Genomic DNA, 23,775 nt, shown 5'->3' on the forward strand with positions numbered 1-23,775 from the left:
TAGCGTTCAAGTTGTGCTTGTGACAAAGTTCCAGCCCTTGTCCTCACACTGCCAAGGGGATAGATGCTCTCAAAGCTGAGAGAGGGAGGTCAGCGGGGAGCAGGCTGTGGGCTGGCAGGACACCGCTTGTGTCTGATAAGGTAGCAAGGAGGAGGACGCAGCTGCCTGCCCTCCCTGTGTTGGTCAGCCTTGCTCTGCCTTGAATGGCTCTCGTTGTCCCAACAGTGGGGTGCAAGGAGCAATGCCCCCCCGTCACGTTCAGCCCGACTTCTTGTTTGTATTCCTTGTAGTGCTGCCCACTACCAGGTAATGATCCCTTGCCCTTGCTGGTGTTTGTCACCCTCAGATCGTGGTGTGCTTGACAGAGGCCAGTCCTGCTGGTTACTGGCTTTCCAGAGCTGGTTCCGTGGACGTGGGATGCATACATGTGTGCTGGGGTGAGGCTACCAGCGTAGCTCCCACAGGTACTGAAGCATGGGACTAGCCACGTGCACTGGGGTGAGAATCTGGGTGGTTGTACATCAGCCCCCCACTTGAAATCTGACACTGGCGATCCCTTACCCTGTCGAGCGATGCTCCCTCCTGTTGCCTGAGAGGGCTCAGAGTGTGTCTGCTGTGTGCCCTACGCGAAACCCTGTCTGGCCAAATATGGCTGGTCTGCTGGATGCACCTCAATTTCCTAGTCTAGACAGGACCTGTGCAAGTAGGGTAATTAATCTTTCCCACATGCCTCTGCCTCCAACTGAAGGCACTATAAATGAGTCATTCCAAATGACCCAGGTGTAATAATTGAGATCTAAATAATTTAGGGACTGTTCGGATTTGATCTGGGGAGCTCTTTGGTGGAAGCTAGCAGCAACTGCAGGGTATCTGTGGAAAGCTTTCAAAATCCCTGTGAGCATCTAGATCCTGAAAGATGCAAGAGTGTGCTGATGCCTGGGAGAATACGTCCCTGAAACCAACGGGATGGTGCTCTGTGTCAGCAGAGAGGAACGTGGGAGGTAAATATCTCTGCTGGTTTCTTACTGTCCCAAGCCTGGCTGTGCCTTGAGCGTGTCCTGGAAGCTGCAGCGAGCGAGCGGCCAGATGGTGCAGGAGCACTTGAAGTTACTTGTGAGTTACCAAACAATAGTTGCAAGTCACGTCTATGTCTTCTGTTAATAAGTAGGAGTAGGTTTTCACAGGGTTATCCCACCTGGAGGTGACACTAACAAGTTAGGAGAGCAGTTGCCATGCCCCCAGTATCTTTATATTGTTGGTTAATTATGTCAGGAGCCACAGAGACAGGGGTCTACAGGTCATTGGCTGGGTTTTGGGGAGAGGTGGCACACGTGGGGGAAGTGGTGGTATGCTCAGAAGGTGGAGAAACAAGGTGGTGTACTAACACTGTCCTCTGAAAACATGTGAGGGAAAGCAATTACTTGTTTTAAGGGTGAGATGTCTGGCGCTGCCGATGACAGGAGTGCTGCTGATTCCAGAGGAGGAAACGATGGGTGAGCTCTGAGTGGGCAGCCTGAGCTCTGGAAAGCTCAGTTTGCTGCCAGAGTTAACTTGTTAGTTCACAGGCTTTCTTACACAATGCTTGATCTGCTTTTATTTGGGTTGAAGAGGTTAAAGGCAAGCGGAAGAGGTAGAAGGTGAGGAGGAACATGGCATATCACGCTGAATCACTGCACGTTGTCGTGCAGCTGTGGCAGTGGATGGTGCATCCGCAGTGCAATCCTGTGGCAGGAGCTGGTTGGCGGCAGCTGCTGCACCGAAGCATGTACCGGTGTGCTCAGAGAGCAGGAGTTGTCGTAGCTGAGCAGATCTGCCTTACCAGACATCCTGCCTATTCTTGGTCCTCATGGAGAGGGAGCCGAGAGCAGAGAAGGATCTTGCTTGGTTGCCTTGGGAAAAGCAAAAGAGCCAAGTGGAAGAGCAAACCCCATGGTAGGAATATGGGGCCCGTAAATAGATACCAAAGGTACAAAGCTGTCAAAAGCACTGGGAGGCAAGGAGGGTGGGGAGCATGTGTCTCAACTGTAAGTGTCTCCAGTTGTTTTGGAGAACCTGGGACCTCGGTTAAGTTTGTTCTCATGGTGGGGGTCAGACGGAGCAAATCTGTGCAGAGCCCTCCCGCCGGGAGGGAGCAGGCATAAGCCCCTGTTTGGAAAAGGGGATGCGACCATTTCAGCTGAAGCTAAGAAGCTATCTGTGACTGCAGTTGTACAAATACATCGTCAAAAAGCCTGTCAATAAAAACTGAAGTCAGTGTCACAGCTGTCTTCTGTCTTGGATGGTCTCAAGCTAGTTGAGCTGCAGACTGAGCTCTTTGAGGTATAAGTGCTGGTCCAGGCTTGATTCCTTTTCTGGAGGGCTTTACAGTAGGGTGTCAGCCTCTTGGGGGCTGTAGGGAACTTTGGTGTTCTTCTTCCCTTTCCGCAGTGGTCTGAACTCCCTGTGATGCTCACCTTCAGGTACCTGCAGATCTCCCTTGTCAAGGACAGTCATGACTTCTGGTTCTTGAGAGCCAAGGAGCAGCGAGAGCGTGTTTCTACTGCTCGCTCTCCAACCCGCTACCTCTCAGGTCCTGTCAGTGCTGCCGTGTAGCAGCTCTAGGAGCAAAAGCTCTGTCACCGTCATGTTGCATCCTGGGCAGTTAGGAAACACTATGTCGCGTGTCCCCCACCCATCTAGGGGTAGCCTGTGTGCTAACGGTTGGACTGTGCTGGCTCTAATTTTGACTTGTCCTTGCTCATCTGATGGGGAAATCACAGGTTGCAGGATGGCGTAACGAGAATGAGCGCGAGCTGCTGTAGGTCACTGATGCTAGAAGAGCTCTGCTTATATAGCCTGGAGCTTAGTCTGGAGAGACCAGAAGGGATGTGCTAAGCTGGAAGTTTTCTGTTTGCTGATCTTCCCTGTTTACCTCTTTTTTCCCAGCTCCTGGGAACCAGGTGAGGAAGATGCATAGCTGTCTGCAGGTGCTGCTTGCCAGCACTTGAGGTGGTTCAGATAAACCTGGTGACAAAGTGTAGCCTGTGAAGCCGTGATGGGCGAGAGGAGATGGATCTGTTTGACAGGGTTTCTCTATGTTCTGTTTCTGCACGTCCATCCTTGTGCATCTCTGTTGCTGTAGAAACAGTACCAGTAGTAAACAGCATGAGCCGGCTGTCCAGGGACTGTGAATCCCTGTGGAAGTCCCAGGAACTTGGACCGGGGGAGGTTTTGGGCTGGGATCTGGCTGGATTAGCAAGGTGGTAAGAAAGGGTAGGTGGGTTTGTGCTTGTGTGGTAGTCTGATGGGGAGGCACTCTCTGTAGTGCTTCCAACCAGGTTGGCTGCCTGGGAGGGTGCAAATCCGCATGGCATCCTTGCTGCCAGAAGAGCTGAGGTGTGGTTCATGGTGCTGTGTGTGATGTGTTTGTGTATGAGCAAGCCATTGTGGGCAGGGACTGGCAGCTTTTACTGCTGTCAACTAGAAAAGTTCATATAGATGGTGAGGTCGTGAGTAGAGGGGTAAACTTTCCTCCCTACAGTACACTGAACACTGGGTGCTCTTCATCCTTCCCTGGGTCTTACATGTTTTAGGCATCACACTGCACACAAACGAGTTTTAATAAAGCCACCCCACACACACCCCACGCCCTTTTATGTCAAGGAAGAGGCTCCAGGATGTGATCATCATCTGTGGTTTTTGTTAGCGCTGGTCCTCAGGGTCGGGAACTGACTGCAGAATCGTGCTGTCGTGTCTTAGCCAGTCCTGACAGAGTTTGGGAGAAGGGGTCACTCGGTGAAAGGATCAGGATGTTGCTTGATAGAACTGTTTCCTAGAGAAGCAGGTCCCGGTGAGGTGCATTCTCATTACAGGTGAGCTATGCAGAAGGAATGGTCGTTTTGATGTTGCCTAACTTTTCATGAGGCAGCAGTGAAAGTCTGCAGGGTGAGAGAAAAGAAAGGCAGTGCTACAGGACTTGGAGAGACAGTGAAGCGAATGCTGGAGGAACAATCAAAGTGTAAAAGCAGAAAAGCCTGTACTTAAAAATACGAAGAGGCTGGCCTGTGCTGTCCAGTCCAAGAGTGCCCTGCTTCCCCCCCACTTGCTCTCCTGTGTTCCCCTGGCTCTCAGGAGCTGTAATCTTGGGATTGATGTGGAATGGAGGAAGTGGAAAGGAGAGGGCCAGCAACGTATGCTCCTTTACGGTTAGACTGCCTCAGTGTCTCTGATTCACTGTGTAACAATATTGCTGCGTGTCACTGAGCTCCTAAACCCCTTTGCCCCATTTGGAGTAAGGAAGGGGCAAGTACTGGGCTTCTTGTGGAGCAAAGAGGGAGGGAGTGTGTACAGTGATGGTGTAACAGTGCAGAGCAAGGAGGAAGGCTCCTTCCTAGTAATGGTTTCACACACTGTCCACATTCTTCCCAATGGCCCTGGGTTGTTTCCTTTCTTCATAAGCATCCTAGGCCCTATAGCCTGCAATTCAGGTGACCTGTTGCTGTTTTTTTAAAGGACAGCATCAGCTTAGCAGGAATTGCAGTGCAAACCCCAAAGCTTCCTGTGCTTTTGGGACCCAAGTACTCCTGTGGTCCGCCCTTGTTCAGTTTGTGTGGTGGGACAGAACTGGCAACAGGTTTCTCCAGAGCTGGGCTGGGGCATTGGGAAGTTTGGAGGGTGAGCTCTTCCCTGATGAAAAATCCGAGCTAGTCCTCTGAACCCCCACTGTGTTGTGGGCAGAGAGGAGCTCTGCCTGTCCCAGCAAGGAGTGGAGTTGCATAGTGGTGACCTGCTAACGCTAGATCAGCTGCGCCTCTCTCCCCAAATGGATGTGGCTCCGTCTGTCCCTTGTGCCGGCTCTGCTGGGTCTCTGCCCGCTGGTCTGTGAGGGCTCAGGAGCCTGGAGGTGAACAGTCCACTCTTTCCCCAGCGGGAAAATGGGCTCAGTGCATGTAATTTTCAAACCTGCCTTTTTGGAAAAGTTTTGTCTACTTTGTTCCCTTTTGGGGGTGCTCTGTTGCCTTTGTATACAAAGCAAAAAGACTAGCAGAGCTGGTAATGCTCATCTACCTGTCTGCGGAGCACATGGGCTGTGGACACCCTGTCAGGGAAAGGACTCTACACAGCAGGTTTTTTTTCCTTGGATTTCTTCTGGTTTGGAAGGGGTGGGAGGTAAAGGGGTTTGCTCAGTCTACTTGAGAAATAACAAGGCTGAACATCAGAGTGGCTTTTAACACAGTCTGCGTGGCTCAGAGGGTCAGTGTTCAGTCCTGGAATGTGGCGTGGTGGAGGATTTGATGGTCCTTCGTGAGCTGCTTCAAGCTGTCATAGAATCCAGGCAGGATTTATCCAGGCACCGGGGTGTTACGGCTGGTGGTGGGTATGGGCAACCCGAGGGTCAGTAGTGCCATAAAAGCTAGCTGGGACAGTGGCTGCATGTGAAATTTGCTGCAGGTGACTGGAGTGAGAAGCTATATCTTTTTGTAGGAGCAGTGTTTCTTTATTGGGACTGTTGCCAGACTTGCCCGTCTGCGATGTGGTCTAGCACATTCCTCTGTCTCGTGGTTTTGCTGCTGCGCCTGGTCAGTGTGTGGTTTGGTGGCAGCTGCTGGCCGTCCTGCTTGGCCCGTTGGTGCTGTCTCTCCCCACCTGCCTCTTTCAGCTTTGCTCCAATTCCCCAATTACTCCTTGTGCACATCCAATTTCGTAACCCAAAAGTGCAAACCAAAGCGTTCTCCCTGCTCATTCTGAAACGCTGCCAGCCCTGCTCGTGATAGGAATCCCTCCTAGAGCCGTGAAGCCTGGAAGGACTCCAGTTCTGCGGAGGTTCCTGTTCACTCCTCAGCCTGGTGCTTTGAGTCTGTCTTTGTCCAGGAAAGTGCAACCTGGAATATGCCAGTTCTGCTCTCCAGGTCTTGAGAGACAGGAGATGATGAGGGACACTTAACCTGGATTAAGCCTGCTGGGTTAGTTCTTGAGTTTCTGTTATGAAATCAGGCAGAAAAAGAGTTAGGTTAGTTTATCTTATCTAGAGAGTCATTGTTGGTGGATAGGGCATGCAGAGCTGCTAAGGTTAGCCCCCTGCTAATGTATGGACCAGAGCTTAGAGCCTAGACCCAGAGCTGAAGTGGGAGGTGTAGGCTTGGAGGAGAGAAGTACAGAAAGGAAAAGCTCTTGTGCTTAAGATAAGCAGTAACCTGGCAGACTGCTGATTGGATGTCATAATCTTTGTGCCTTGGTTCTTCGCGCTGTGTCTGAAAATACTTGCAAGGGAGTGTCTTCCCTGCATAGTCACTTCTGGCACTGGCACCTGCTCTGCCCTGCATCTGCCTTGCTGCTTCCGTGTTTGGCCGTCCTCCTGCCAGGGATTGCCTTTGCCTTGTGCCTCCCCAGAGAAATGGAGCCCTTTCCCACTGATATAACAGATCTCATGTGACCTTTGGGGGTTGGTTGTTAATTTCTGGCAGATTTCAGCATGTTGTCTTGAAGGCTGAATTCTGGGCAATGCTCTTTGCCACAGGTACTCACTCAAGATTAAAACACCCATCAACAACTTTGGATGTTGAAGGTCTGGACTTACCTAGAGAAGAGCCATAGCCAATTGCTGTAAAAGTATGCGAGAAGTTAAATCCATAAACTGGGGAGAGTTGAGCTTGTTGGTTTATTACCGATTTGGTGGCATTTCAGCAAAGTAAAACCTACAAAGGGATGGGTGGCTAGGAGGCACCTGGTGAGGAAGCGCAGTGGTGAGTGCATGAGGTCCACTGGTAAGTCACGCTGCTCCATTACGTGTGCTGGGAGCCAAGTGGAAGTTATAATGCCTGCAGCAAGGGGAGTTTGCAATAAGGGAGTTCAGAAACAGGAGCGAAACATGACTGCATTCTTCCCATCAAGATCTTTCCTCCAAAGGAATAAGGGAGGGTTGTGGGAGGCTTCAAACCAGGCAAGCTGCACTGGAAAAGCAAAGAGGAGGAGGCACAGGGTGAGGAGAAGTGAGGGGTGCTCTGGTCTCCTGAAGTGGAAGGAGCTGTGGCACAGCAAGAGGAGGCTTCCTGGGGACCGGGAGATCAGGGAGGGAATGGCAGCAGACAGGACAGGACGTGACTAAAATGCTGTGGTGTTTGTTGGTTACACTCTGTAAATATGTGAGGCTCTTCCAGTGAAAGGACGGTTTGTTCTTTTATTTTTCAAATGTGACCTTGTACTAGTTCTTCTCAAAAATACAAAAAAAACCCCACCCCACAGGAGAGTAGTCTTCTGGTTCTCTTCAGCCAACTGTCAGCTCCTTTGCCGTTAGAGGTAGCTGTGCTCCATAAAGGCAGCGCTTGCTGATGCAGAGAGGTGTCCAAGGAAGGGTTTTGAAGAGTCCCACCACGGAGCTGCATGAGGCACTTCCCCTGGCATCCCTGGGAGAAGGAGACTGCAGGTGAAAGGATCAGCATAGGAGGGATAGAACTGGAGCTGTCTGCAGGATTAATATTCATGCTTCCGATTTCCTACACTAAGTGAATGGTACCCAAGAGGGCCAGAAAGAAATGGTGAAGGACAGCTATCTTAGATGAGAATTGCTGGCTGTCTGGTGTTGGAGGATGTATTAAACTGCCTTTATCTTGACCCTGCCTGACACAGAGAGGAAGGCTTTGGACTGCTTGTCAGTTTTTCCTTAGTAAAACTTCTCATCAGGGTGAAAAATGCCTGGATCTTAACACAGCTCACAAAGCTGAAAAGAAAAAAAAAGGTAATATTCAAATATCGCTGCTTAATGCTGAACATCAAGGTTGTCCGACAGAGCCGTGTACTCTTATCCCTTGCTTCACTGGGGCTGAGCTTCATCTGGGATGTTCTCACGGAATGGCAGTTTTGGGGGCGTCTGCTGATCTCCTTTTTGGAAGTCGCGTGTCCCTGGTTGAACTGACAGTTGACACTGGAAAAGCTCCCGGTAGCTGAGCCGCCCCCGGGAAGAAGCAGTCTTAGTCTAAGAGCCCAGGACTGTGACTTGCTGGTGTGCTCCAGCAATGCCTGCCTGCCTGGATGAGGTCACACCAGGAAGCAGAAAGAAGAGTTAGGAGGGCTGTAGCAATCTGCTGGGCACGGGGTCCTCAGCCAAGACCCCCCTGGCACAGGCTGTGGGACAAAAGTAGCTGTTTCCTCCTGGGAAGAGATCAAACTTTGTGCTGTAGGATTTGTGCAGCGCTCATGAAGTGTGGGCTAGTGGAAAAGTGAGATTGGCGTTAGCGTGTCATGGCTTCGCATGTCTCTTGCCCTTTGCAGGTGTCACCTGTAGCCAGTTATTTAACCAGGTACCAATTCCCTGCATGGTAGGTGGGGATCAAAGCTCATCAGAGAAGAAAGGGACCTCGGAGTTACCCTACACAAGCCCTAGGCTCGTACACTGACCGCATCTGTCCGTGTATGCAGATCCAATTTGGGAAACTGTGGTTTGTGAGCTGCCGTGAGGAAGCCCCAGGCTCCAGGAGGGGAAAACTCTGCTGCAGAGGTTTGCCCAAAGTCCCAGCAGATGCTGTCTCTCCCAAAGCACACACTTGGAAGTGCAGAAGCCTTTCCTCCCTCCTGTCTGCTCTGCGTGTGCTGAAATGTTGTTTTTCCCCACCCTCCCAAGACAACAATGACATGAAAGCACTGTGGCCCTGGCTGAGTACACGAGAGGCGTTGTATAACCGATGGGAGCTATTTGTATTGTGGCAGCAAATTTGGGTCCTCAGCCATGACTGGGATCCTATTCTCCTACAGTAGTGCAGATTAGGAGGCCATACCCTTCCCTACCCACAGGAACACGCGAAGCTGATCTGGCTGGGAGTGTGGAGTGGGTTTTGTGTCTGATGCTGTGCTGATGACAAGGACATTAGACTTTGGAATTTGCTCGGCTGGAGGAGACGACCCTTTCCTTCCACGTTCTGCATCCCTGTTTCCCTGTTGCGAAGGGATTAGAGTTTAAGGTGCTTCTGCCCATTTCCTTGTGTTTGCACCTTTGTGGTGTGGCTGCCTTCCATTTGCCTCGGAGGCTGTGCTGTGAATGAGATCAGGGAAAGGAGTCTGAACGGCTCCCTGATCCCACAGTGCAGATCCACGGGTGGATCTTGCTGGAGTAACGTGAAGACTGTAGTTCTGCTGTTCCATGTAACGTGAGTCCACGGTGGGTTGGGCTGGTGGAGTGGCATCCTCTGAAATGTGTTGTGTTTCTTTGGTCATAAAGCCTCCGAGTTTATTAGCGAGTGACCAGATTGCTTGCTGTGCGTTCGTGTAGGGTGGGAGAGGGATCTGTCCTCAAAGCTGTAATTTGGGCCCAGGATTAACCAACACAAAGAGGTCTTGTGGCCCAGATGCCAAACTGAAGCGACCGAGTGCTAGAGGTAGCGCCACATGGGCGGCAGCAGCGATGGGGCGCAGGGAGGGAGCAGTGGATGGGGAAGGGAGCAGGAGCTCCTCTGCGTAGCGTCTCTGGCAGTTTACCCCTTGCTCAGCCTTGGTGGGACTGCACCCCCAACACAAGCACAGCATCCACCTGTGGCACCAGTGGGATCTGCATCAGGCCTGGCCATGTGGTCGCATTTCTGTTCAATTAGCTGGCCTGCACAATCCAGAGCCCGTGCTGGCTTGGTGCCGCTTCCAGAAGGACAGACAATGCCTGATGTGGCGTGCAGTCTAGCAGGGCAGTAACTGTGTCCGCTCCAGAAGGAAATCTTAAAGGGAGCTGTCAGCCCGAGCTTGCACTGGATTAGCACTCAGCTGTGTGGCTGCAGCGGTCGTGGTCTGGGGGAGGCTTCTAAGGATGCTTATTCAGCCACTCTGTAGTTACATTTAAACTATGTAAAACTTCTGCGTGTCGCCCTGTCTTGCCCTTCCTGGCAGTAGCTGTAGAAGAGCGCCTAGGAGCAACCCAGCTAATGCCATCTGACGTTCCACCGGGATAAAGGAAATCTGAGCACGTCAGCCAGACACAGGGTCTCCGCGAGGTGACAGCAGAGGGTTTTCCCATGTGTTGGTTATCTACCTGCATGGTGAGCTTGTGCCGTACCTTGCTGCTACCTAGTTTTCCAGGCTGCTGGTGTCCTTGAGCAAGTTCTGTCAGCTGGCCTGTGCCGTTTTTTACTGTGACAGATGTCTGCTTGAAATGGGGCTGCAGCCGTTTCTCACACCCATAGCTGGAGCTGTGTTCTAGCCTGAGTCTCCTGAGGTGAGAAGTTTGTGGTCTAATGGGGCACACCTGAGTTTCAGCCCAGTGCAGTAACCTGTGTTGTGTAGCTTAACTAGGAGCCCTGAAATACTGTTCAGGCTTCCCACCTGTGAGCCAAATATAAGTTATTAAGAGACTAGTTTGGATATAGCTGCCTCTTCCCAGCATTTAGCATGCCAAACCTTTTTCATCTTGTAAGGTTTTGTACCCAGCAAAGGCAAGAGAGCTGCTTTTCCCAAAACCTGCCAGCTAGAAGTGAGTGTCCGGAGTAAGGGAGCAGGTCAAAATGCAGACCACAGCCTAGTCCTGCAGTGTCCCACCACCCACCTGATTCCAAAGCAGGTGAGATCTGCAGACTACAGGGCCCGGCATCCTCTGCTTCATTATGCACATCCTCTAATCAACTCACTGACAGAGAACTGCCTGCTGGGGCCAGTAGTCCTAGGCCGTGTTTCCTAGTCTTGCCTGGGAGTGGGGGTAAGTGAAAAGCTAGTCATGCTGGAAGGTTATTAGCATGCTTGCCTGGACTAGGTGTGCTTTGAACTTCCCTGGTGTGATTTAGTAAGGAGTAAGATACCTGCAAAATAATCTTAAGTCTCCTGTAGCTGCTGTCCTTATAAGAGTAAGAGCAGTCGAAGGTGTCCCAGCAGGAATTGCAACAGGCAGCTGATGTCTGACAGCATCATGGGGTAGGATTTGAGACATATTTCAGCTGGACAGGGCTGGCACAGCTAAGGGTCCAAACAAGCTGGGGAAAGCACTGTGACTTCCACTTCTTTCTCTGAAAGCCACAAATACAAAGGGGAAGCTACAAATCTGGTTTCCTTGGCGTGTTTGCCCATACGACCTAAGCCTTCCACACCCTCGTGCAGTGCTCTTCAGGGCAGAAGTGATTTCAAAATGGTTCTGGGGAGGGAATCGTGGTTGTCCAGCAAATGGGGCTGTTTGGGCTTCCCCCTTACCTCCAGTGGGGGTGAGGAAAGGGTCTGGGAGTGTATGATGTGGGACTGGAATCGGCTGGGCCCATTTCTTCTGTTGGACTTGCACACTGACCAGCCAGGAAAGCCCTGTGTTTGCATCCTGCTTGTCAGAACTCTCGAGCGTGCTTTGTCAGGGCTCTCCCTCCCTGGCTCAGGCAAACGCAGCAGCAAGTGGTGCTTCCTGAAGCAGGCGCTGAGCTTGGCCGATTGGCGAACGGGAGAAGAACGGGTGCTCTGGCACCCAGAGGTGAGTGCCTCGCTGCTGTTTGTGTGTGCTGTGCTGCCTGTGGGAGTTCAGCAAGCTCTCCCATGGGTTAACAGGAGCTGGGACCTATGGAAGCTGGTTGTGCAGCTTCCTGCCCCCTAAAGGTGGGGTCAGCATGGCTATGCCTGTCCATGCTGAGAGCCTGAGGCACCCAAACAAGGTCCTTGGCCAGCAGTAGCATACCAGCTCCATCATTTCTCACCATGGGCATCTTGCAGCACAGCCGTGCCAGGGCCATCTGGCTCCATCCCTCCCAAGCAGCTCTTTTGCACTGATTCCGACCACCAGCACGGAGGTGAGACATGAGGCTTTGCGGTGGGAAGAGGGTTGCAGGTGTGGGGAGAGGCTACGCTCCCCCCAGGAGCCGGCAGCCTGGCCTGGCCCCGGTTAGCTGTTGGGTTTCAGTGGAAGCGCAGGGTGCTGGGGTGATGCTCACAGAAGCCCGCTGAGCCGGTGTTGGGGCTGACCTGCCGGGATGTGTGTCTGCTTGGGGGGACTGCGCTTGAAACGCTGGGGCTTTTCAGCAAATGCTGAGCATGAGGCTGTCTTGTGTGGCTGCATCCCTAAATCCTGCACGGGGCAGGCCCCCTCTCCCCTCACTGAGCCCTCAGGTTAAAACTGAGCATCATGCAGTGTCAGCTGATTCCGTGATTTTTTTTTTTTTTTTATTTAAGGGAAAGTGCTTTACTGAGGTGGGCTTACCCTCCGATATTACACAACCAGGTACTCTTCTCCCAGTAATACCTCTGCATCTCTAACTTCAAGCTCTGGTGCATCCACTTGAAAGAGCCAGTCTGGGTTTAAAGGCAGACTGAGTGAGGGTTTGGGATTTGTGCTGGGAGCAGTAGGCTGCGTGGCCCTAGCACCCCACAGATCTTCCCAGCCAGCGCACTGGTGTGCAGCGCCCGGCCCTAGCAGCGTGAAATTCAAGTGTTCCACAGGAATATGTTGCTTGGCTTTCATATTTTTTTCTTAATCCATCGTCTCACGTTTATGCGAATGTTTCCATAAAAGCCTGTAAGTAAGATGAGTTTTATCGTTAAAAACAGTGAAAGAAAGTACTCCTGCCTGTGCTTCCTGGGTGGTGCATGGCTTAGGGCAAAGGACAGCAAACCCAAAACCCGTTTCCAGATTGTTTTAATCGTTGGAGTCATTTGAACAGGCCCTTGGAAAGCACTGGTTTCAGGCTGTTTGAGATGCCCCATTCGGGAGCAGCCTGTTGTTCCTGCCTTGCAGATGAGGTGTTTGCGCCCCTATTGTGTCGGGGGGGTTGGGAAACCAAGCAAAGTTAATGATGTGTTAAGAGCAAGAAGAGGTGAGCTTCTCTGTCTTGGTGGCAGGGAGAGGACTTGTGAATTGATCGGCCTTCTTGAAAGTGTGAGGCTAAAAAGTCCCTTTTCCAAAGGAGTGTCTCCACATGCTCCTGTACTGGTTGAACTAAGTAGTTTAAAAAGCATCTTGTAAGCAGCGCATCTGTCTGAGGGAGTCCTTTCTCTTCTGCCAGCGCTGTTTAAATAGATAACGCCAAAAAGAAGAGAGGGACAAGCAAAGCAATGTAGTGATCACACTGATGGATGTTTAATACCAGGCTGTAACTCACTGGAAAATACAGCGGGTGTGTTTGATCCAGCTTTGTGGGGGAGCAGGCAGGCTGGGGTTAATGGGAAGGGGAGAGAGGCCAGGCAGGACTGGGGCTGGCTGCTCTGGGCAAAATAAACCGTCGTCCACTCAAGGGTTTTCACCATCACCAAAAGGTGGGCTTCTACCTCCTGGGACTTGGTGTGGTTGGAGCAAGCCCTGCCTGGCTGGGTGAGGAAGACAGAGGTGAGTGGAGAGTGGCTTTGGGTGAAGATTGGTGCTGAACTTCAGGGAGATCTGCAGCACAGGGAGGGGAGTGTGAGGTGTGTGTCCTCACTCAGGAAAGGGCACTTTTGTCTTTTCCAGGAGATCCTAAAAGGAGGAAATAAGCTATGAAATGTGCTCCACTGCCAGCAGCAGGAGGTGTGCCATGGCGGGAGGTGGTGCAAGGACTGTGACAAGCAGACGGGTGCGCCCGTCACCTCACCAGTAGTGATGAATTCCAGCACCACAGTCCATGGCTGGGACTGGCATTGTTGCTGTGGATGAGACCCCGCTACCAGTGCTGCGATGATACTGTGCCTCCCTGCTGCAGGCAGAGCTTCCAGGCCCAGATGTGACAGTAGCTGCTGTGCCACCTCCTGCCCCATCCTGTCGCTGTCTGCTGGCACAACAACTGGTGTGAATGCTTTATAATGGCAGCATCCCTAATTGGGGGAAGTCAGCTTGGCTAATTCAGACCAGGTTGACTATTATCTGAGGGGATTTAGGGAGCATTCCCATGAACGGCTCTGCCAGAGCACGGCCGGTCTCTGGAGGGGTGGCTAACAGCTGGGGACAGTAATTCCTTCCAGATCCAGCAGTGCTAGAAGAGGATGTCTGTCAGGAATCCCAGTACAGATGTACTTACGAGATCCTCTAAGAAAAGGGTCACTTCCCCCTGCTACTCCCACACAGACACACAAACAAGGGAATCAATCAACTTTTGTGTACAAGCATCACCAAAGACGAAAACTTGAGAACTGTCTTCAGCGTAAACCCCTTTCTTTATCAGCTGGCGTTCTAGCAGGGATTTAAATTCACAAGTGCCTTTACCTCCAGCGCAGTGAAATAGTGATGCCCCTGTAAAAATGGGAAGCTGTTTCTTTTTCCTTTGCCCCAGTTATAATGAACTATCTCCCCTTCTCCCGTGTTTCTGTGCTAGCGCTCATTAGGAGTGAATTATCTGTCTCCCATACAGCCCAACTTGCACAAATCTGTTGGTTGTAGGAGGAGCAGATCTGATGTTTCAGTGGTGTGGTTTTGGATCCAGGACAGACGTTGCCTAAACAGATCTTCTCTGGCATGTCTGTCTTGAAAACTGATACCAACAGTGCTTTTTGAGCAAGAGACCTAGTGGATAATATAACTCGGTAATTTAGGGTCTCCTCTCGCCGGGAGTAGAAGCACATAGGCTTCCCAGGGACTGCCTGCTGCAGGGCAAGGTCTCCCCCAGAGGCCCTGGCCGAGCTTGGCTAGGTTGAGGTGAGGCTCTGGGGAGGGAGCTGGTAGTTCCTCCTGGTCCATAACTCTCACCTTCCCTGTCCGTTCTCTCCTCAGCGTGGCACGATGAGGCGGCGTTATGAGGACGATGGCATCTCCGATGATGAAATTGAAGGGAAGAGGACATTTGACCTCGAGGAAAAGCTGTCCACCAACAAGTTTAACTCCACCTTCGTGGTCTTCATGGAAGGCAAAGGTTTGTGTTGGGACTGCTGTGCTGCAGCGTGTGCTGTGCTGCAGCGTGTGCTGTGCTGCAGCGTGTGCTGTGCTGCAGCGTGTGCTGCCGCTGGCAGTGACCAGACAGCTGCAGCGGTTGGCCGCTTCCCCAGCGAGCCATGGTGCGTGAGACAATCTTTCCCCGAGCCTTTCGTAGAAAGCTAACGGTTTTCGTGGAAAGCTAAAGATCACGGTTGGATGTGCTATTGTGCATCTGACTACACCCAAAGCCTCCCTGGCTGCCAACTTGAAGGGCGGTTACAAGGCAATTGTGATGTTAATGAAATCCTTTCCCACTGTCCTGCCTCTTGCTGCCCTTTACTTTCCATCCTTCTCTAAAGTTGGGAAAACTGTCTGCTGTTCACACTGGTTCTGTGCTTCCCTCTGCTGTGAACAGCTTTACTTGCATAACCCAAGTGGTGCAGAGCAGGGGGACGTTTCTGCCTGCTCCCCTCCAAGTCCTGCAGCAGTCCCCGAGCAGTTTGAAGGCAATGTGAGGCATATTGGTGGAGGATTGGCTCGAGGCTGCTAAGCCCTTAGGCCAGGGGAGCTAGTAACAGGGAGCGCTTGTGGGAAACGGCATGGAAGCTGCTCAGTCTGGAGAGTGATGAGCCAGTGTGCAGCGCTGCAGGCCTGCTGGGACACATGGCAGCCAGGAACAAGAGGGTTTGCCTGGGTCAGCACCTGTAATTGCAGCCACATGTCTACTAGATGCTTAATTCAAAGACTATGTGGGATCTCTCCCCTTTCTTTCACCACACATATGGCTCAGTGGGATGTCTTTTCATCACGCAGCCAGTGCAAGCCTCATGAGGATTTACCATGAGGGAGGAGCATTTCTTCAAGGCGTCTCTTGCTTGGCTGTGAGCTTCTTAGGGAAGTGAGGACCAAAAACCATGCTGTTCCGCTGCCTGGTGCAGCCTGTTGGAGCAAAATCCCCCCTCCCTGGGGGGGCCTGTCTGAGGCTTGTCAGCAGCACACGTCATGCTGCTTGCAGAACTGCTGCAAAGGAGTTCCAGGATCTCCAAAGGGGTGTAGAAATAGCAAGGAACAGGGCTTTCTTTTGCTGGTTAGCCTTGCCACAGGCATATGAGGAGGTTCTCGGTTCTCAGCTGCACAGGGCCCAGAACAACCTGATCTGAGTGTGAAGTCAGTTTGCTGGGCACAGGGTTGGACTAAAGATCTCAAGAGATCCTTTCTAACATCAGTTTGTCTATAGTCCTTTGAAGGAGTCTCCCCTAACACCTTCCCTCTTCTTGTCTCCCACACCAGACTTCACAGTTGAATACATCCAGCGGGGCGGCCTGAGAGACCCTCTCATCTTCAGGAGCTCTGACGGCCTGGGAATAAAGTAAGTGTCAGGGGCAAAGGGGTGGATGACACTGGCCCAAGTTCTTACCTCTCCCCACAGCATGTGGGATCTGATCCTGGTAGCTGGATCCGTGCCCTGCCAAGCTGGTATGGCTGTGTCCTGCCCGCCCTGTTCTTTACATGCAGTGAGCAGAGAGAAGTATCTTCCACCTCAGTTATCCTGTTCTTACTAGTTTGGACTTAAAATGAGAGAACTGAATTGTCTGTAGGTGATCACAATTCAACCAAATGTCTGGAAAGTCCCGCTGCTGCTCTGATGCAACATCTGGCTGGGTTTCTTTCCTAGTAATATAGGCACCTATTGCCAGCAAGTCAAGCAATCTATAGTATTTCTGGCATTTTCCAGAATTCCAACCCAATTTGCCCAACACGGTTACTTCTAAGCTGCCATCGTTCTCTTTTGCTACATTAAGTCATGGTTTACAGCTTTGAGTGTAAAGCTGTACTGATGCACAACTTTGTGCTGTTTTGTGATGTTCATACAAATATGCTATGGGATGGTAGATGTAGTGTTAAGGCAAGTAACACTACATTAAATCATTATAGCTGCCTATTACGAAATAAAAAAAAAAACTGATCTGATTCAGTGTTTCTGCTGGGTCAGTCTCTTTTTGGTTTTGATTAATATGAAAGTTAGAGGAATAAATTAGCCCTAGTAAACTTTGTCAGAGCCCGTATCGGCAACACTGCTCTAAACTTCCTCAGCTGGTTGTGGAGGGATGGGCAACGCCACCTCCAGTGCATGATGTGCTGTCCTGTGGTGAATTAGATAGGAAATTGTGCCAAGCTCAGTTTTAACTGCTGGGTGACTTGGGAGGGCACAGATTTGATACCAAGGATTTACAGTGCGGGTAAAACTGGATTGCTCCATAGCTTTTCGTTATTTCTCTGGGTCCAGAGCTGCTTGAATGGCTGCCCACCCATTCTACCTGTGACAGCGGTGTTTGTGCAATAAGTATGCCAGTACAAACAGTTAGAATAGTTATGCTGTGTCAGTGAAATATACTGCTTGTACTGGTCTGGCTATGCCCTTTATATTGGGGTAACTCATATGAGCAGTCTTTAAAATGAGAGCTAGGTTTGCTTAGCTCAAGGCCTGCTTGTACAGTGGCTTCTGGCAAATGAGCCTGTGCTCTAGAGGTGGTATATCCTGTTCCCAAATCTGCTTCCCTAGCCTGAAGTTGGGCCCAGTGTTTCAGCCCAGCACTCAGCCAGACCTGTGCCCCCAGAGATCTAGTTGCCTGGTCTTCACCCACATCTGGGAGGCAAAAAGCAGCACAGTCGTATCTTCCGGGTGGAAATACTGGGGTTACAAGTGGGAAGGGTCTGCAACCAGAAGCACTTCATGAGTTTTTTTAGCAAGGTGTTTGTCCTGCAGGATGCCAGATCCGGACTTCAGCGTGAATGATGTGCGGCTGTGTGTTGGTAAGTGTCCGGGGACCACAGCGTGCCCCTGCTGCGCCCTGGGCAGATCGGGAGGAATGGGGAGAATCATCGGGTTTATCAAAGCTAGAGGTCTGGTTTTGTGGCTCCCCCAGTGTGCAGCTGGTTGAACCTGAGCTGTCCTTTGCCAGTGGATCACAACTCTTACCTGCTTGAGGAGTCTAGTTTGACCTGAAGCAGCTTCTGTGGGTATGGAAGAAGATGAAGTTATGGGAGAGGCCAAGATGTCGCACATGTGTGTGGGTGGGTTCTTTGAGGAAGGGTCCCGTGTTTCGTGGAATGTCTCTTCTGGGTGGTCTGCTGTGCACAGGGATGGTTCCAGTGATGTCTGTCTGTCCTAACAGGGAGCCGACGGATGGTGGATGTCATGGACGTGAACACGCAGAGAGATATTGAGATGTCCATGGCACAGTGGGCACGCTACTATGAAACGCCGGAGGCTGAGCGGGAGAAACTTTACAATGTCATCAGCCTGGAATTCAGCCACACCAAACTGGAGAACCTGGTGCAGAGACCCGCTACGGTGAGCGTGGCTCTTCCTTCTGTAGGAATGTCATTCCCCTTGTGCTCGTGGTCCTCTGTAGGCAAGGTGCAGCCTGGCACTTGAATGCGGGAGGAGAGGGGCTGCTCGTAACATGCATGGGCTCAGCCAAGGGTGTCACTGCTGTGCTCTGGAAGCTGCTGGAGCTGATCCGTTGTCTGACTCGGACCTCATCTGCTACAGCTGATCTCACCGGCAGGCTGGGGCTGCCCAGCCTGTGCATCCCTCAGCCTTGGTGACCGCGGTCAAGTCCCTGGCGTGTCATTCTGCAGAGAGCTGACTTGTTCGGTAGCTGTCAGCAATTAGAGAAATGGAAGCGATTGGCTGAGGAGTAATTAGAGTGAAGTAACCTGCTCCTGCTGGCTGGTGGTCAAGAACAAGCACTGGAGTTTGAATAGAGGGGTCAGATTTGTGCTCAGCCATAGTGAGTGTTGGGAACAGCATGGGGACGCTGGCTTCCAGCCTCTCCCAGTTAGCTGATTCCCCTGCCTGCCAAGAGCTTGGCTGTTGTTCAGTCTTGGGCCTGCCTTCCCTCTGTGCTGTGCACTGCACTGCTCTGATGCTTGGTGCAGAGCCCTCTCTCGCATCCTGCAGCAGCAGTCAGCTCCGTTGTAGCCAAAGGAGAGGGCCAGCAGGGCCTAAATCGGTCAGCAGAGTTCAGCAATGCTTGCTGCACTTTGAAAGAGTAGCTAAAGCCTGGCTGCTGGCTGGGCTTTGTGGCTTCCTTGGTGTTTGGAAACCATGGTCCTGTTAGGACAGCAACCCTGCATTCAGCTGGGATTCCAGGAGGTTGTGCATCGTGGCAGGGAGGGTTTCTGATGCAAAGTGCTGAAATATCTGAGGGCAGAGGAGGCCAAGACCAGAGGTGTGCTGGAAGTGGGACAGGAGGCTCTTTGAGCAGGGTGGAAAACAAGTTGCCCTTACTGAAGCATTGGAAGGTGGGATGGATAGGATGGACATCCCAAACTCCCTCTGTGGTCGGTGGAGGGGAAGGGGCAGCCCTGTCCGGCCACTCACTTCTCTCTGTTAACTGTAGAGGGAGCCTGGATGTCAATGCCTGCTCTGGCTGTCCTGAAGCTTAGCAAGTTGATGCTGCCCAGCATATTTTTTATGTAAGCCCAGCACACAGCGGTTCCAGCCTAGCCCCTAGAGTAGAAGAGGAGCATCCCAGTACCGTGCTTGCAATCTTGCTGTGGTATTTGCTGCTTGTGTGAATTCAGAGGCTCACTGTACAGCAATCAGCATCAGAACAGCTAGTCCTGAGTGCTTTGTCTGGGATTGCACCAGTGGCGTTCAAAAGGTTGCTGGGTGTGTGGGGACCAAAAAAGGGAGTATCATGGCCATTCAGCTAACACCAGGTCTTCCTTCCCTTCCTTGGTCCCGTTGTTTTTTGTGGGTGTGCTCTGGGCTGGCTGGCAGTCTGCGCGCCGCGCCGCAGTGGCTTCGGTGGACCCGGTGCAACCCTGCATCCCACAGGTGCCCAGCCACATGTGAGCTGTGTGCTTACCAGGCAGGCAATAGGTATTTGGGCTTCCAGGACAGCCTGGGGGGTAGCAAAAGGGGTAACTACGCCCCTTTCATTTCTACTTATGTCTCCCACCTTTCTGCTGTAGGTGGATTTGATTGACTGGGTTGATAACATGTGGCCCAGACACCTGAAGGAGAGTCAGACAGAGTCTACGAATGCTATCCTGGAGATGCAGTATCCAAAGGTGCAGAAGTAAGTGACCTCCTGAGCTGTTCCAGTGGTGGCAGGCAGCAAAGCATCTCTTGCAGGAAAACTGCCCAAGGGAGAAGCAGTTTGTACCGAGGGGAAGCGGGAGCAACAGCCTCCCTGTTTATTTCAGCGGGCGATGCTTGCAAGGACGCTGCAGTTAGCTGTTTAAGCCCCTGCCAAATGCTGTGTGGAAGGGTAGTCGTGTGGCTTCTAGGAGCTCGCTGCACTTTGGGGAAACTCTAGGTGCTCACCACCTTGAGACACCTGGAGTCAGTTGAGCTGCTGGGCGCTGCCCATCCGGCCCTGTAGGCCAGACCTGTGACGGGGGTGTTTCTAGAGCTGCTGGGTGTGTGAGGATTGAAGTTCTCCTCTTGCCTGGACTAGATCTTTTTGTGGGGGTGTGATATAAATTCAAAATGAGCTTTCCTGCAAACCACCACCTCCCTGCAGCTGAAGTGCTTACCACTGCCGTAGTTGGCTTCTGGCACTGCTCTGAGCCATTGGCCTGGGTTTGGGCAGCCTGTTCCCTTTAAGTACATTGTATCTGCTCTGAAATGTGGATCATCACTAATTTTTACCTTATCATCATCTTGTTTTCTGCCAGATACTGTCTGATGAGTGTCAAGGGCTGCTACACAGATTTCCACGTGGACTTCGGTGGCACTTCTGTGTGGTACCACATCCACCGAGGGGGAAAGGTAGGAGGACAGTCCCTGTTGCGAAAGTTAGAGGTGCTTTAGGAGAGTGGTTTTTAGTCTGTTCTCTTGCCGATCGTTGAAGGTCCAAGTCCCAGGCAGTGAATTGATGTCTTTCCACCCTAAACTTGTTTATTTGTTGTTCTTGGAAGTAGTTCAGGCCCTCAGGTCCACCAGGCACAGGCTGAAAACCCATGCTGTAGAGGTGATGCTGAGACAACCTTATAAAAGGTTAAGTGACATAGAGTAGAATAACCCAATTCATCCAGTGCCTTGGGCTTCCGAGAGATTGTCCGGCTACATGGCTGATCACCTCTTGGTGTGGCACAAATAGCACGCTGGGAGCAGCAGCAAATGGAAGATAGGTAATTAAAGATGAATGGGAGGCTCTCCTAAAGCTAAGCTGTCCAGGGGCTTTAAATAGCCAACAGATGTGCGAGGGGTCACTGTAAAATATCAAGTGACTTCAAAAGCAGAAGCATTTGAACTTAAGGTTAGTGAGAGGTCTTCACTGCGGAACCCTTGCATGGTTTCTGGTGAAAAGTAGCTCTCAAACAGTGCCAGGTTTGAGCTGCTTGTCTGGAGTCACTTCCTGTAGCTGAGCTCAGCCCAGGATATGAAAACCGAACCCCAGGCTCCATCGAGTTTTGAGTTTGTCAAAATTCATCTGAGTGCAATGTCTGTTCCCTGATGGGTGCCTTCTAGTTAAATTGTTCAGGGATTTCCCTGTGCCACACATCCGTCACCCAGCTGTGAGTGGTACTGGGGCCTGGCTTGGAAGGAAACTGGAAGGGGATCTGGGAAGGTGCCAGTCTCCCACTCTTAGGCAGGATGACTTGCACCTTAAGCTCCCCTTACAGCTAGGGATGTTGTATTTGTTCTGTTTTCTGAAAGTTAAGAGATTTGTAGTAGTTTTGGGTACTGTATCACTGAAGGGACTCGAACAATTAAGTCAGACACCCTAGCGAGCACTTCTGCTGCCCCAGAGAGCACAGTCACGTCCAGAGCATGACACTTAGTCAATGTGAAGTCCTTGCTGGCAAAACCTACCCTCCGTCTGCCGTTGGGTGGATGTGGCTACTGTCACAGGGTTCGGTATATGCTTTAGCATTACCACTATAACAGCATGGAAGAGCCTGTGTTCAAGTTTTTGCTAGCTGCAGTTGTCAGCTCTACTGTAGTCAAGGAAACTTTGCACTGCTGTTCAGGGAGGGTGGCAATGCAGACAGACTCGTTGTAGTACATTTGAATCAATGTAGTCGGGGCAGCAGAATCTGGTGGTAGCTCAGCATATTTATTAGGAAAATAAATATGTAGTAATTCTTTTCAGTATTATTAGGAAAAGATAATGTGGAGGAAAGTGTCCTCTAGTGCAGAATTTACCAAAGGCAGGTCCCAGTGAAATGCACCTAGCTCCAAACTTAATCCTTGTGAGCACTTAAAAGAGACTTCACCGCTTCCAATAAAATCCATCAGCTGTCCAGGGCTGAATTCATCAAGAAGCCAGGAGGTAAAAAAAAAAGCTGTTTGTGGTAGCTGGACATCTCCTGAGAAGAGAGCCTTGGACAGCCTTAGGACAGGGAGTCCTTCCGCTTGTAACTGCTGCAAAGGCACTGTCCAGCTGAAGGCAGCTGGGTGGGTTCCCTCCACAGTCCGTAAAGGCAGATCTCTAGGAAAAACACTCTTTAGGACATGTCCTGAGCAATTATTCCATCCTGTCTTTCTCCACTGACTTAGACTAGTTTCAGGGAAGGCAGTAAACTCTGCCCCACCTGAAGAATCTGGGCTTTTCACCCACCTTTCCTTGCAAAGGAGATGTAGCTGCCAGCCTTCCCCAGCGATTCTGATGGTTTGTGGCTCCAGTGCTTTCCCCCAAAGGATGAGCTAACAGTCTCTGAAGAGCCTAGTTGGGGATGGATATCTGTCTGCCACCTGTACTGCGTGATGTCAGACAGATGCAAATCTCTAGTTCAATTATAGCTTTTACTGACATAACAGAAATACGCAGGTAAGTATCTCCTGTGTCTCTAATACTCTGTCTTCAGTGGGCTCTACTTCTTGTGACACTGGTCTTGTAAACATTGCCGTACAAAGCATCCCAAGCTCAGCCTGCCTGTGGTGCTCCACGCATCGGGTCGGGAACGACCTCGTTCAGTGGCTTGCCCTCTTAAATGGGACAGCTGTTTAGGTTGCTTTACTAGGAATTTCTGCGGATTTGCATCCTCTGTGGGTGGGGAGAGGAAAAGATTAGATGTCTGGAGGGGGAGCAGGGCAGGTTTGGAAGAAGCAGGGGGTGGTCAGTTGTGGTTAATTAAGTGATGACTTACATACACGTGTTGTCTTTACTTGCAGATCTTCTGGCTGATCCCTCCTACACCCCAGAACCTGGAGCTCTATGAAAACTGGCTTCTCTCAGGGAAGCAGGGAGACATTTTTCTTGGGGACAGAGTGTCAGAGTGCCAGCGCATCGAGCTCAAGCAGGGCTACACGTTTGTCATCCCCTCAGGTACTGTAGAGTGGGCAGGCGCATCCTGGCCTTTGCCAGGGTTGTGGCAAGAGGCTGAATCTCCTGGGACAAAGGCAAAATCAGAACAGGCAGGATTTAGCTTCCTCCCTCATGAGTAACTGGAAGAGGGAGATGTGATGTGGCTCCATCCTCTTGCTTGCCAGCTCCCAAAAACATGCCTGTTGTGGCACTGTGGATTCAGCCCAAGCAACAGGAAAGCTGTGGCTGGCTCACAATCACGCTTGCTCCATTATTAAAGGAGGCTTTCCCGGAGCCCGTCACGCAGACTTGTGGAGCAGCGCACGTTGAGGACAGAGGCTGGCCCAAGGCAGTGCAGCTCCTCAGCTTCCTGGGTCTCTTGTGAAATCTCTGCGGTGTTATGTTCAAATTGTGAAGCGAGGAAGGGAGCCAGTGTGTGAGTTTAAGGAACAAGGTGACCGCTCTGGATGTGAGGAAGGACAGTCGAAGTCTGCATATGCTGGAGATAGGAGAACTGGAAAGCATATAGCTAGAAGTAGATGTTAGAAACCACTGAAACCCAGTAGGGAACTGGGAAGCAGTAACGTGGGGAGACTTGTAGGGATCTGCTTTGCAGAGGGCTTGGGCGAGGCTCACAGCCCTTTAGGCTGTGATGCAGACCTGGGATGTCTGCAAAATGTTGTGCTTGCGCTAGGGAGTACTCTCTTGTGAGGAGACAGATTGTTGGACCCCTTTCGAGGCTTCTGATAAAACTGTTGTGTAAAAATTTTG

At 51.3% G+C, this 23,775-nt stretch overlaps 1 protein-coding gene across 1 annotated transcript in view; it reads left to right on the top strand.

Moving 5' to 3' along the window:
- KDM2A (lysine demethylase 2A) overlaps window positions 1-23,775 on the top strand; it is a 50,124-nt gene that overhangs the window by 7,617 nt on the left and 18,732 nt on the right. The window contains exons 4-10 of the mRNA XM_075095050.1: window positions 14,594-14,732; window positions 16,025-16,103; window positions 17,502-17,548; window positions 17,911-18,089; window positions 19,721-19,827; window positions 20,429-20,522; window positions 22,872-23,025. Coding sequence (XP_074951151.1) covers window positions 14,594-14,732; window positions 16,025-16,103; window positions 17,502-17,548; window positions 17,911-18,089; window positions 19,721-19,827; window positions 20,429-20,522; window positions 22,872-23,025 — 799 coding nt within the window. The remainder of the gene's footprint in view (window positions 1-14,593; window positions 14,733-16,024; window positions 16,104-17,501; window positions 17,549-17,910; window positions 18,090-19,720; window positions 19,828-20,428; window positions 20,523-22,871; window positions 23,026-23,775) is intronic.

This window comes from Phalacrocorax aristotelis, chromosome 5 (assembly GCF_949628215.1).
Source record: "Phalacrocorax aristotelis chromosome 5, bGulAri2.1, whole genome shotgun sequence".
NCBI lineage: Eukaryota > Metazoa > Chordata > Aves > Suliformes > Phalacrocoracidae > Phalacrocorax > Phalacrocorax aristotelis.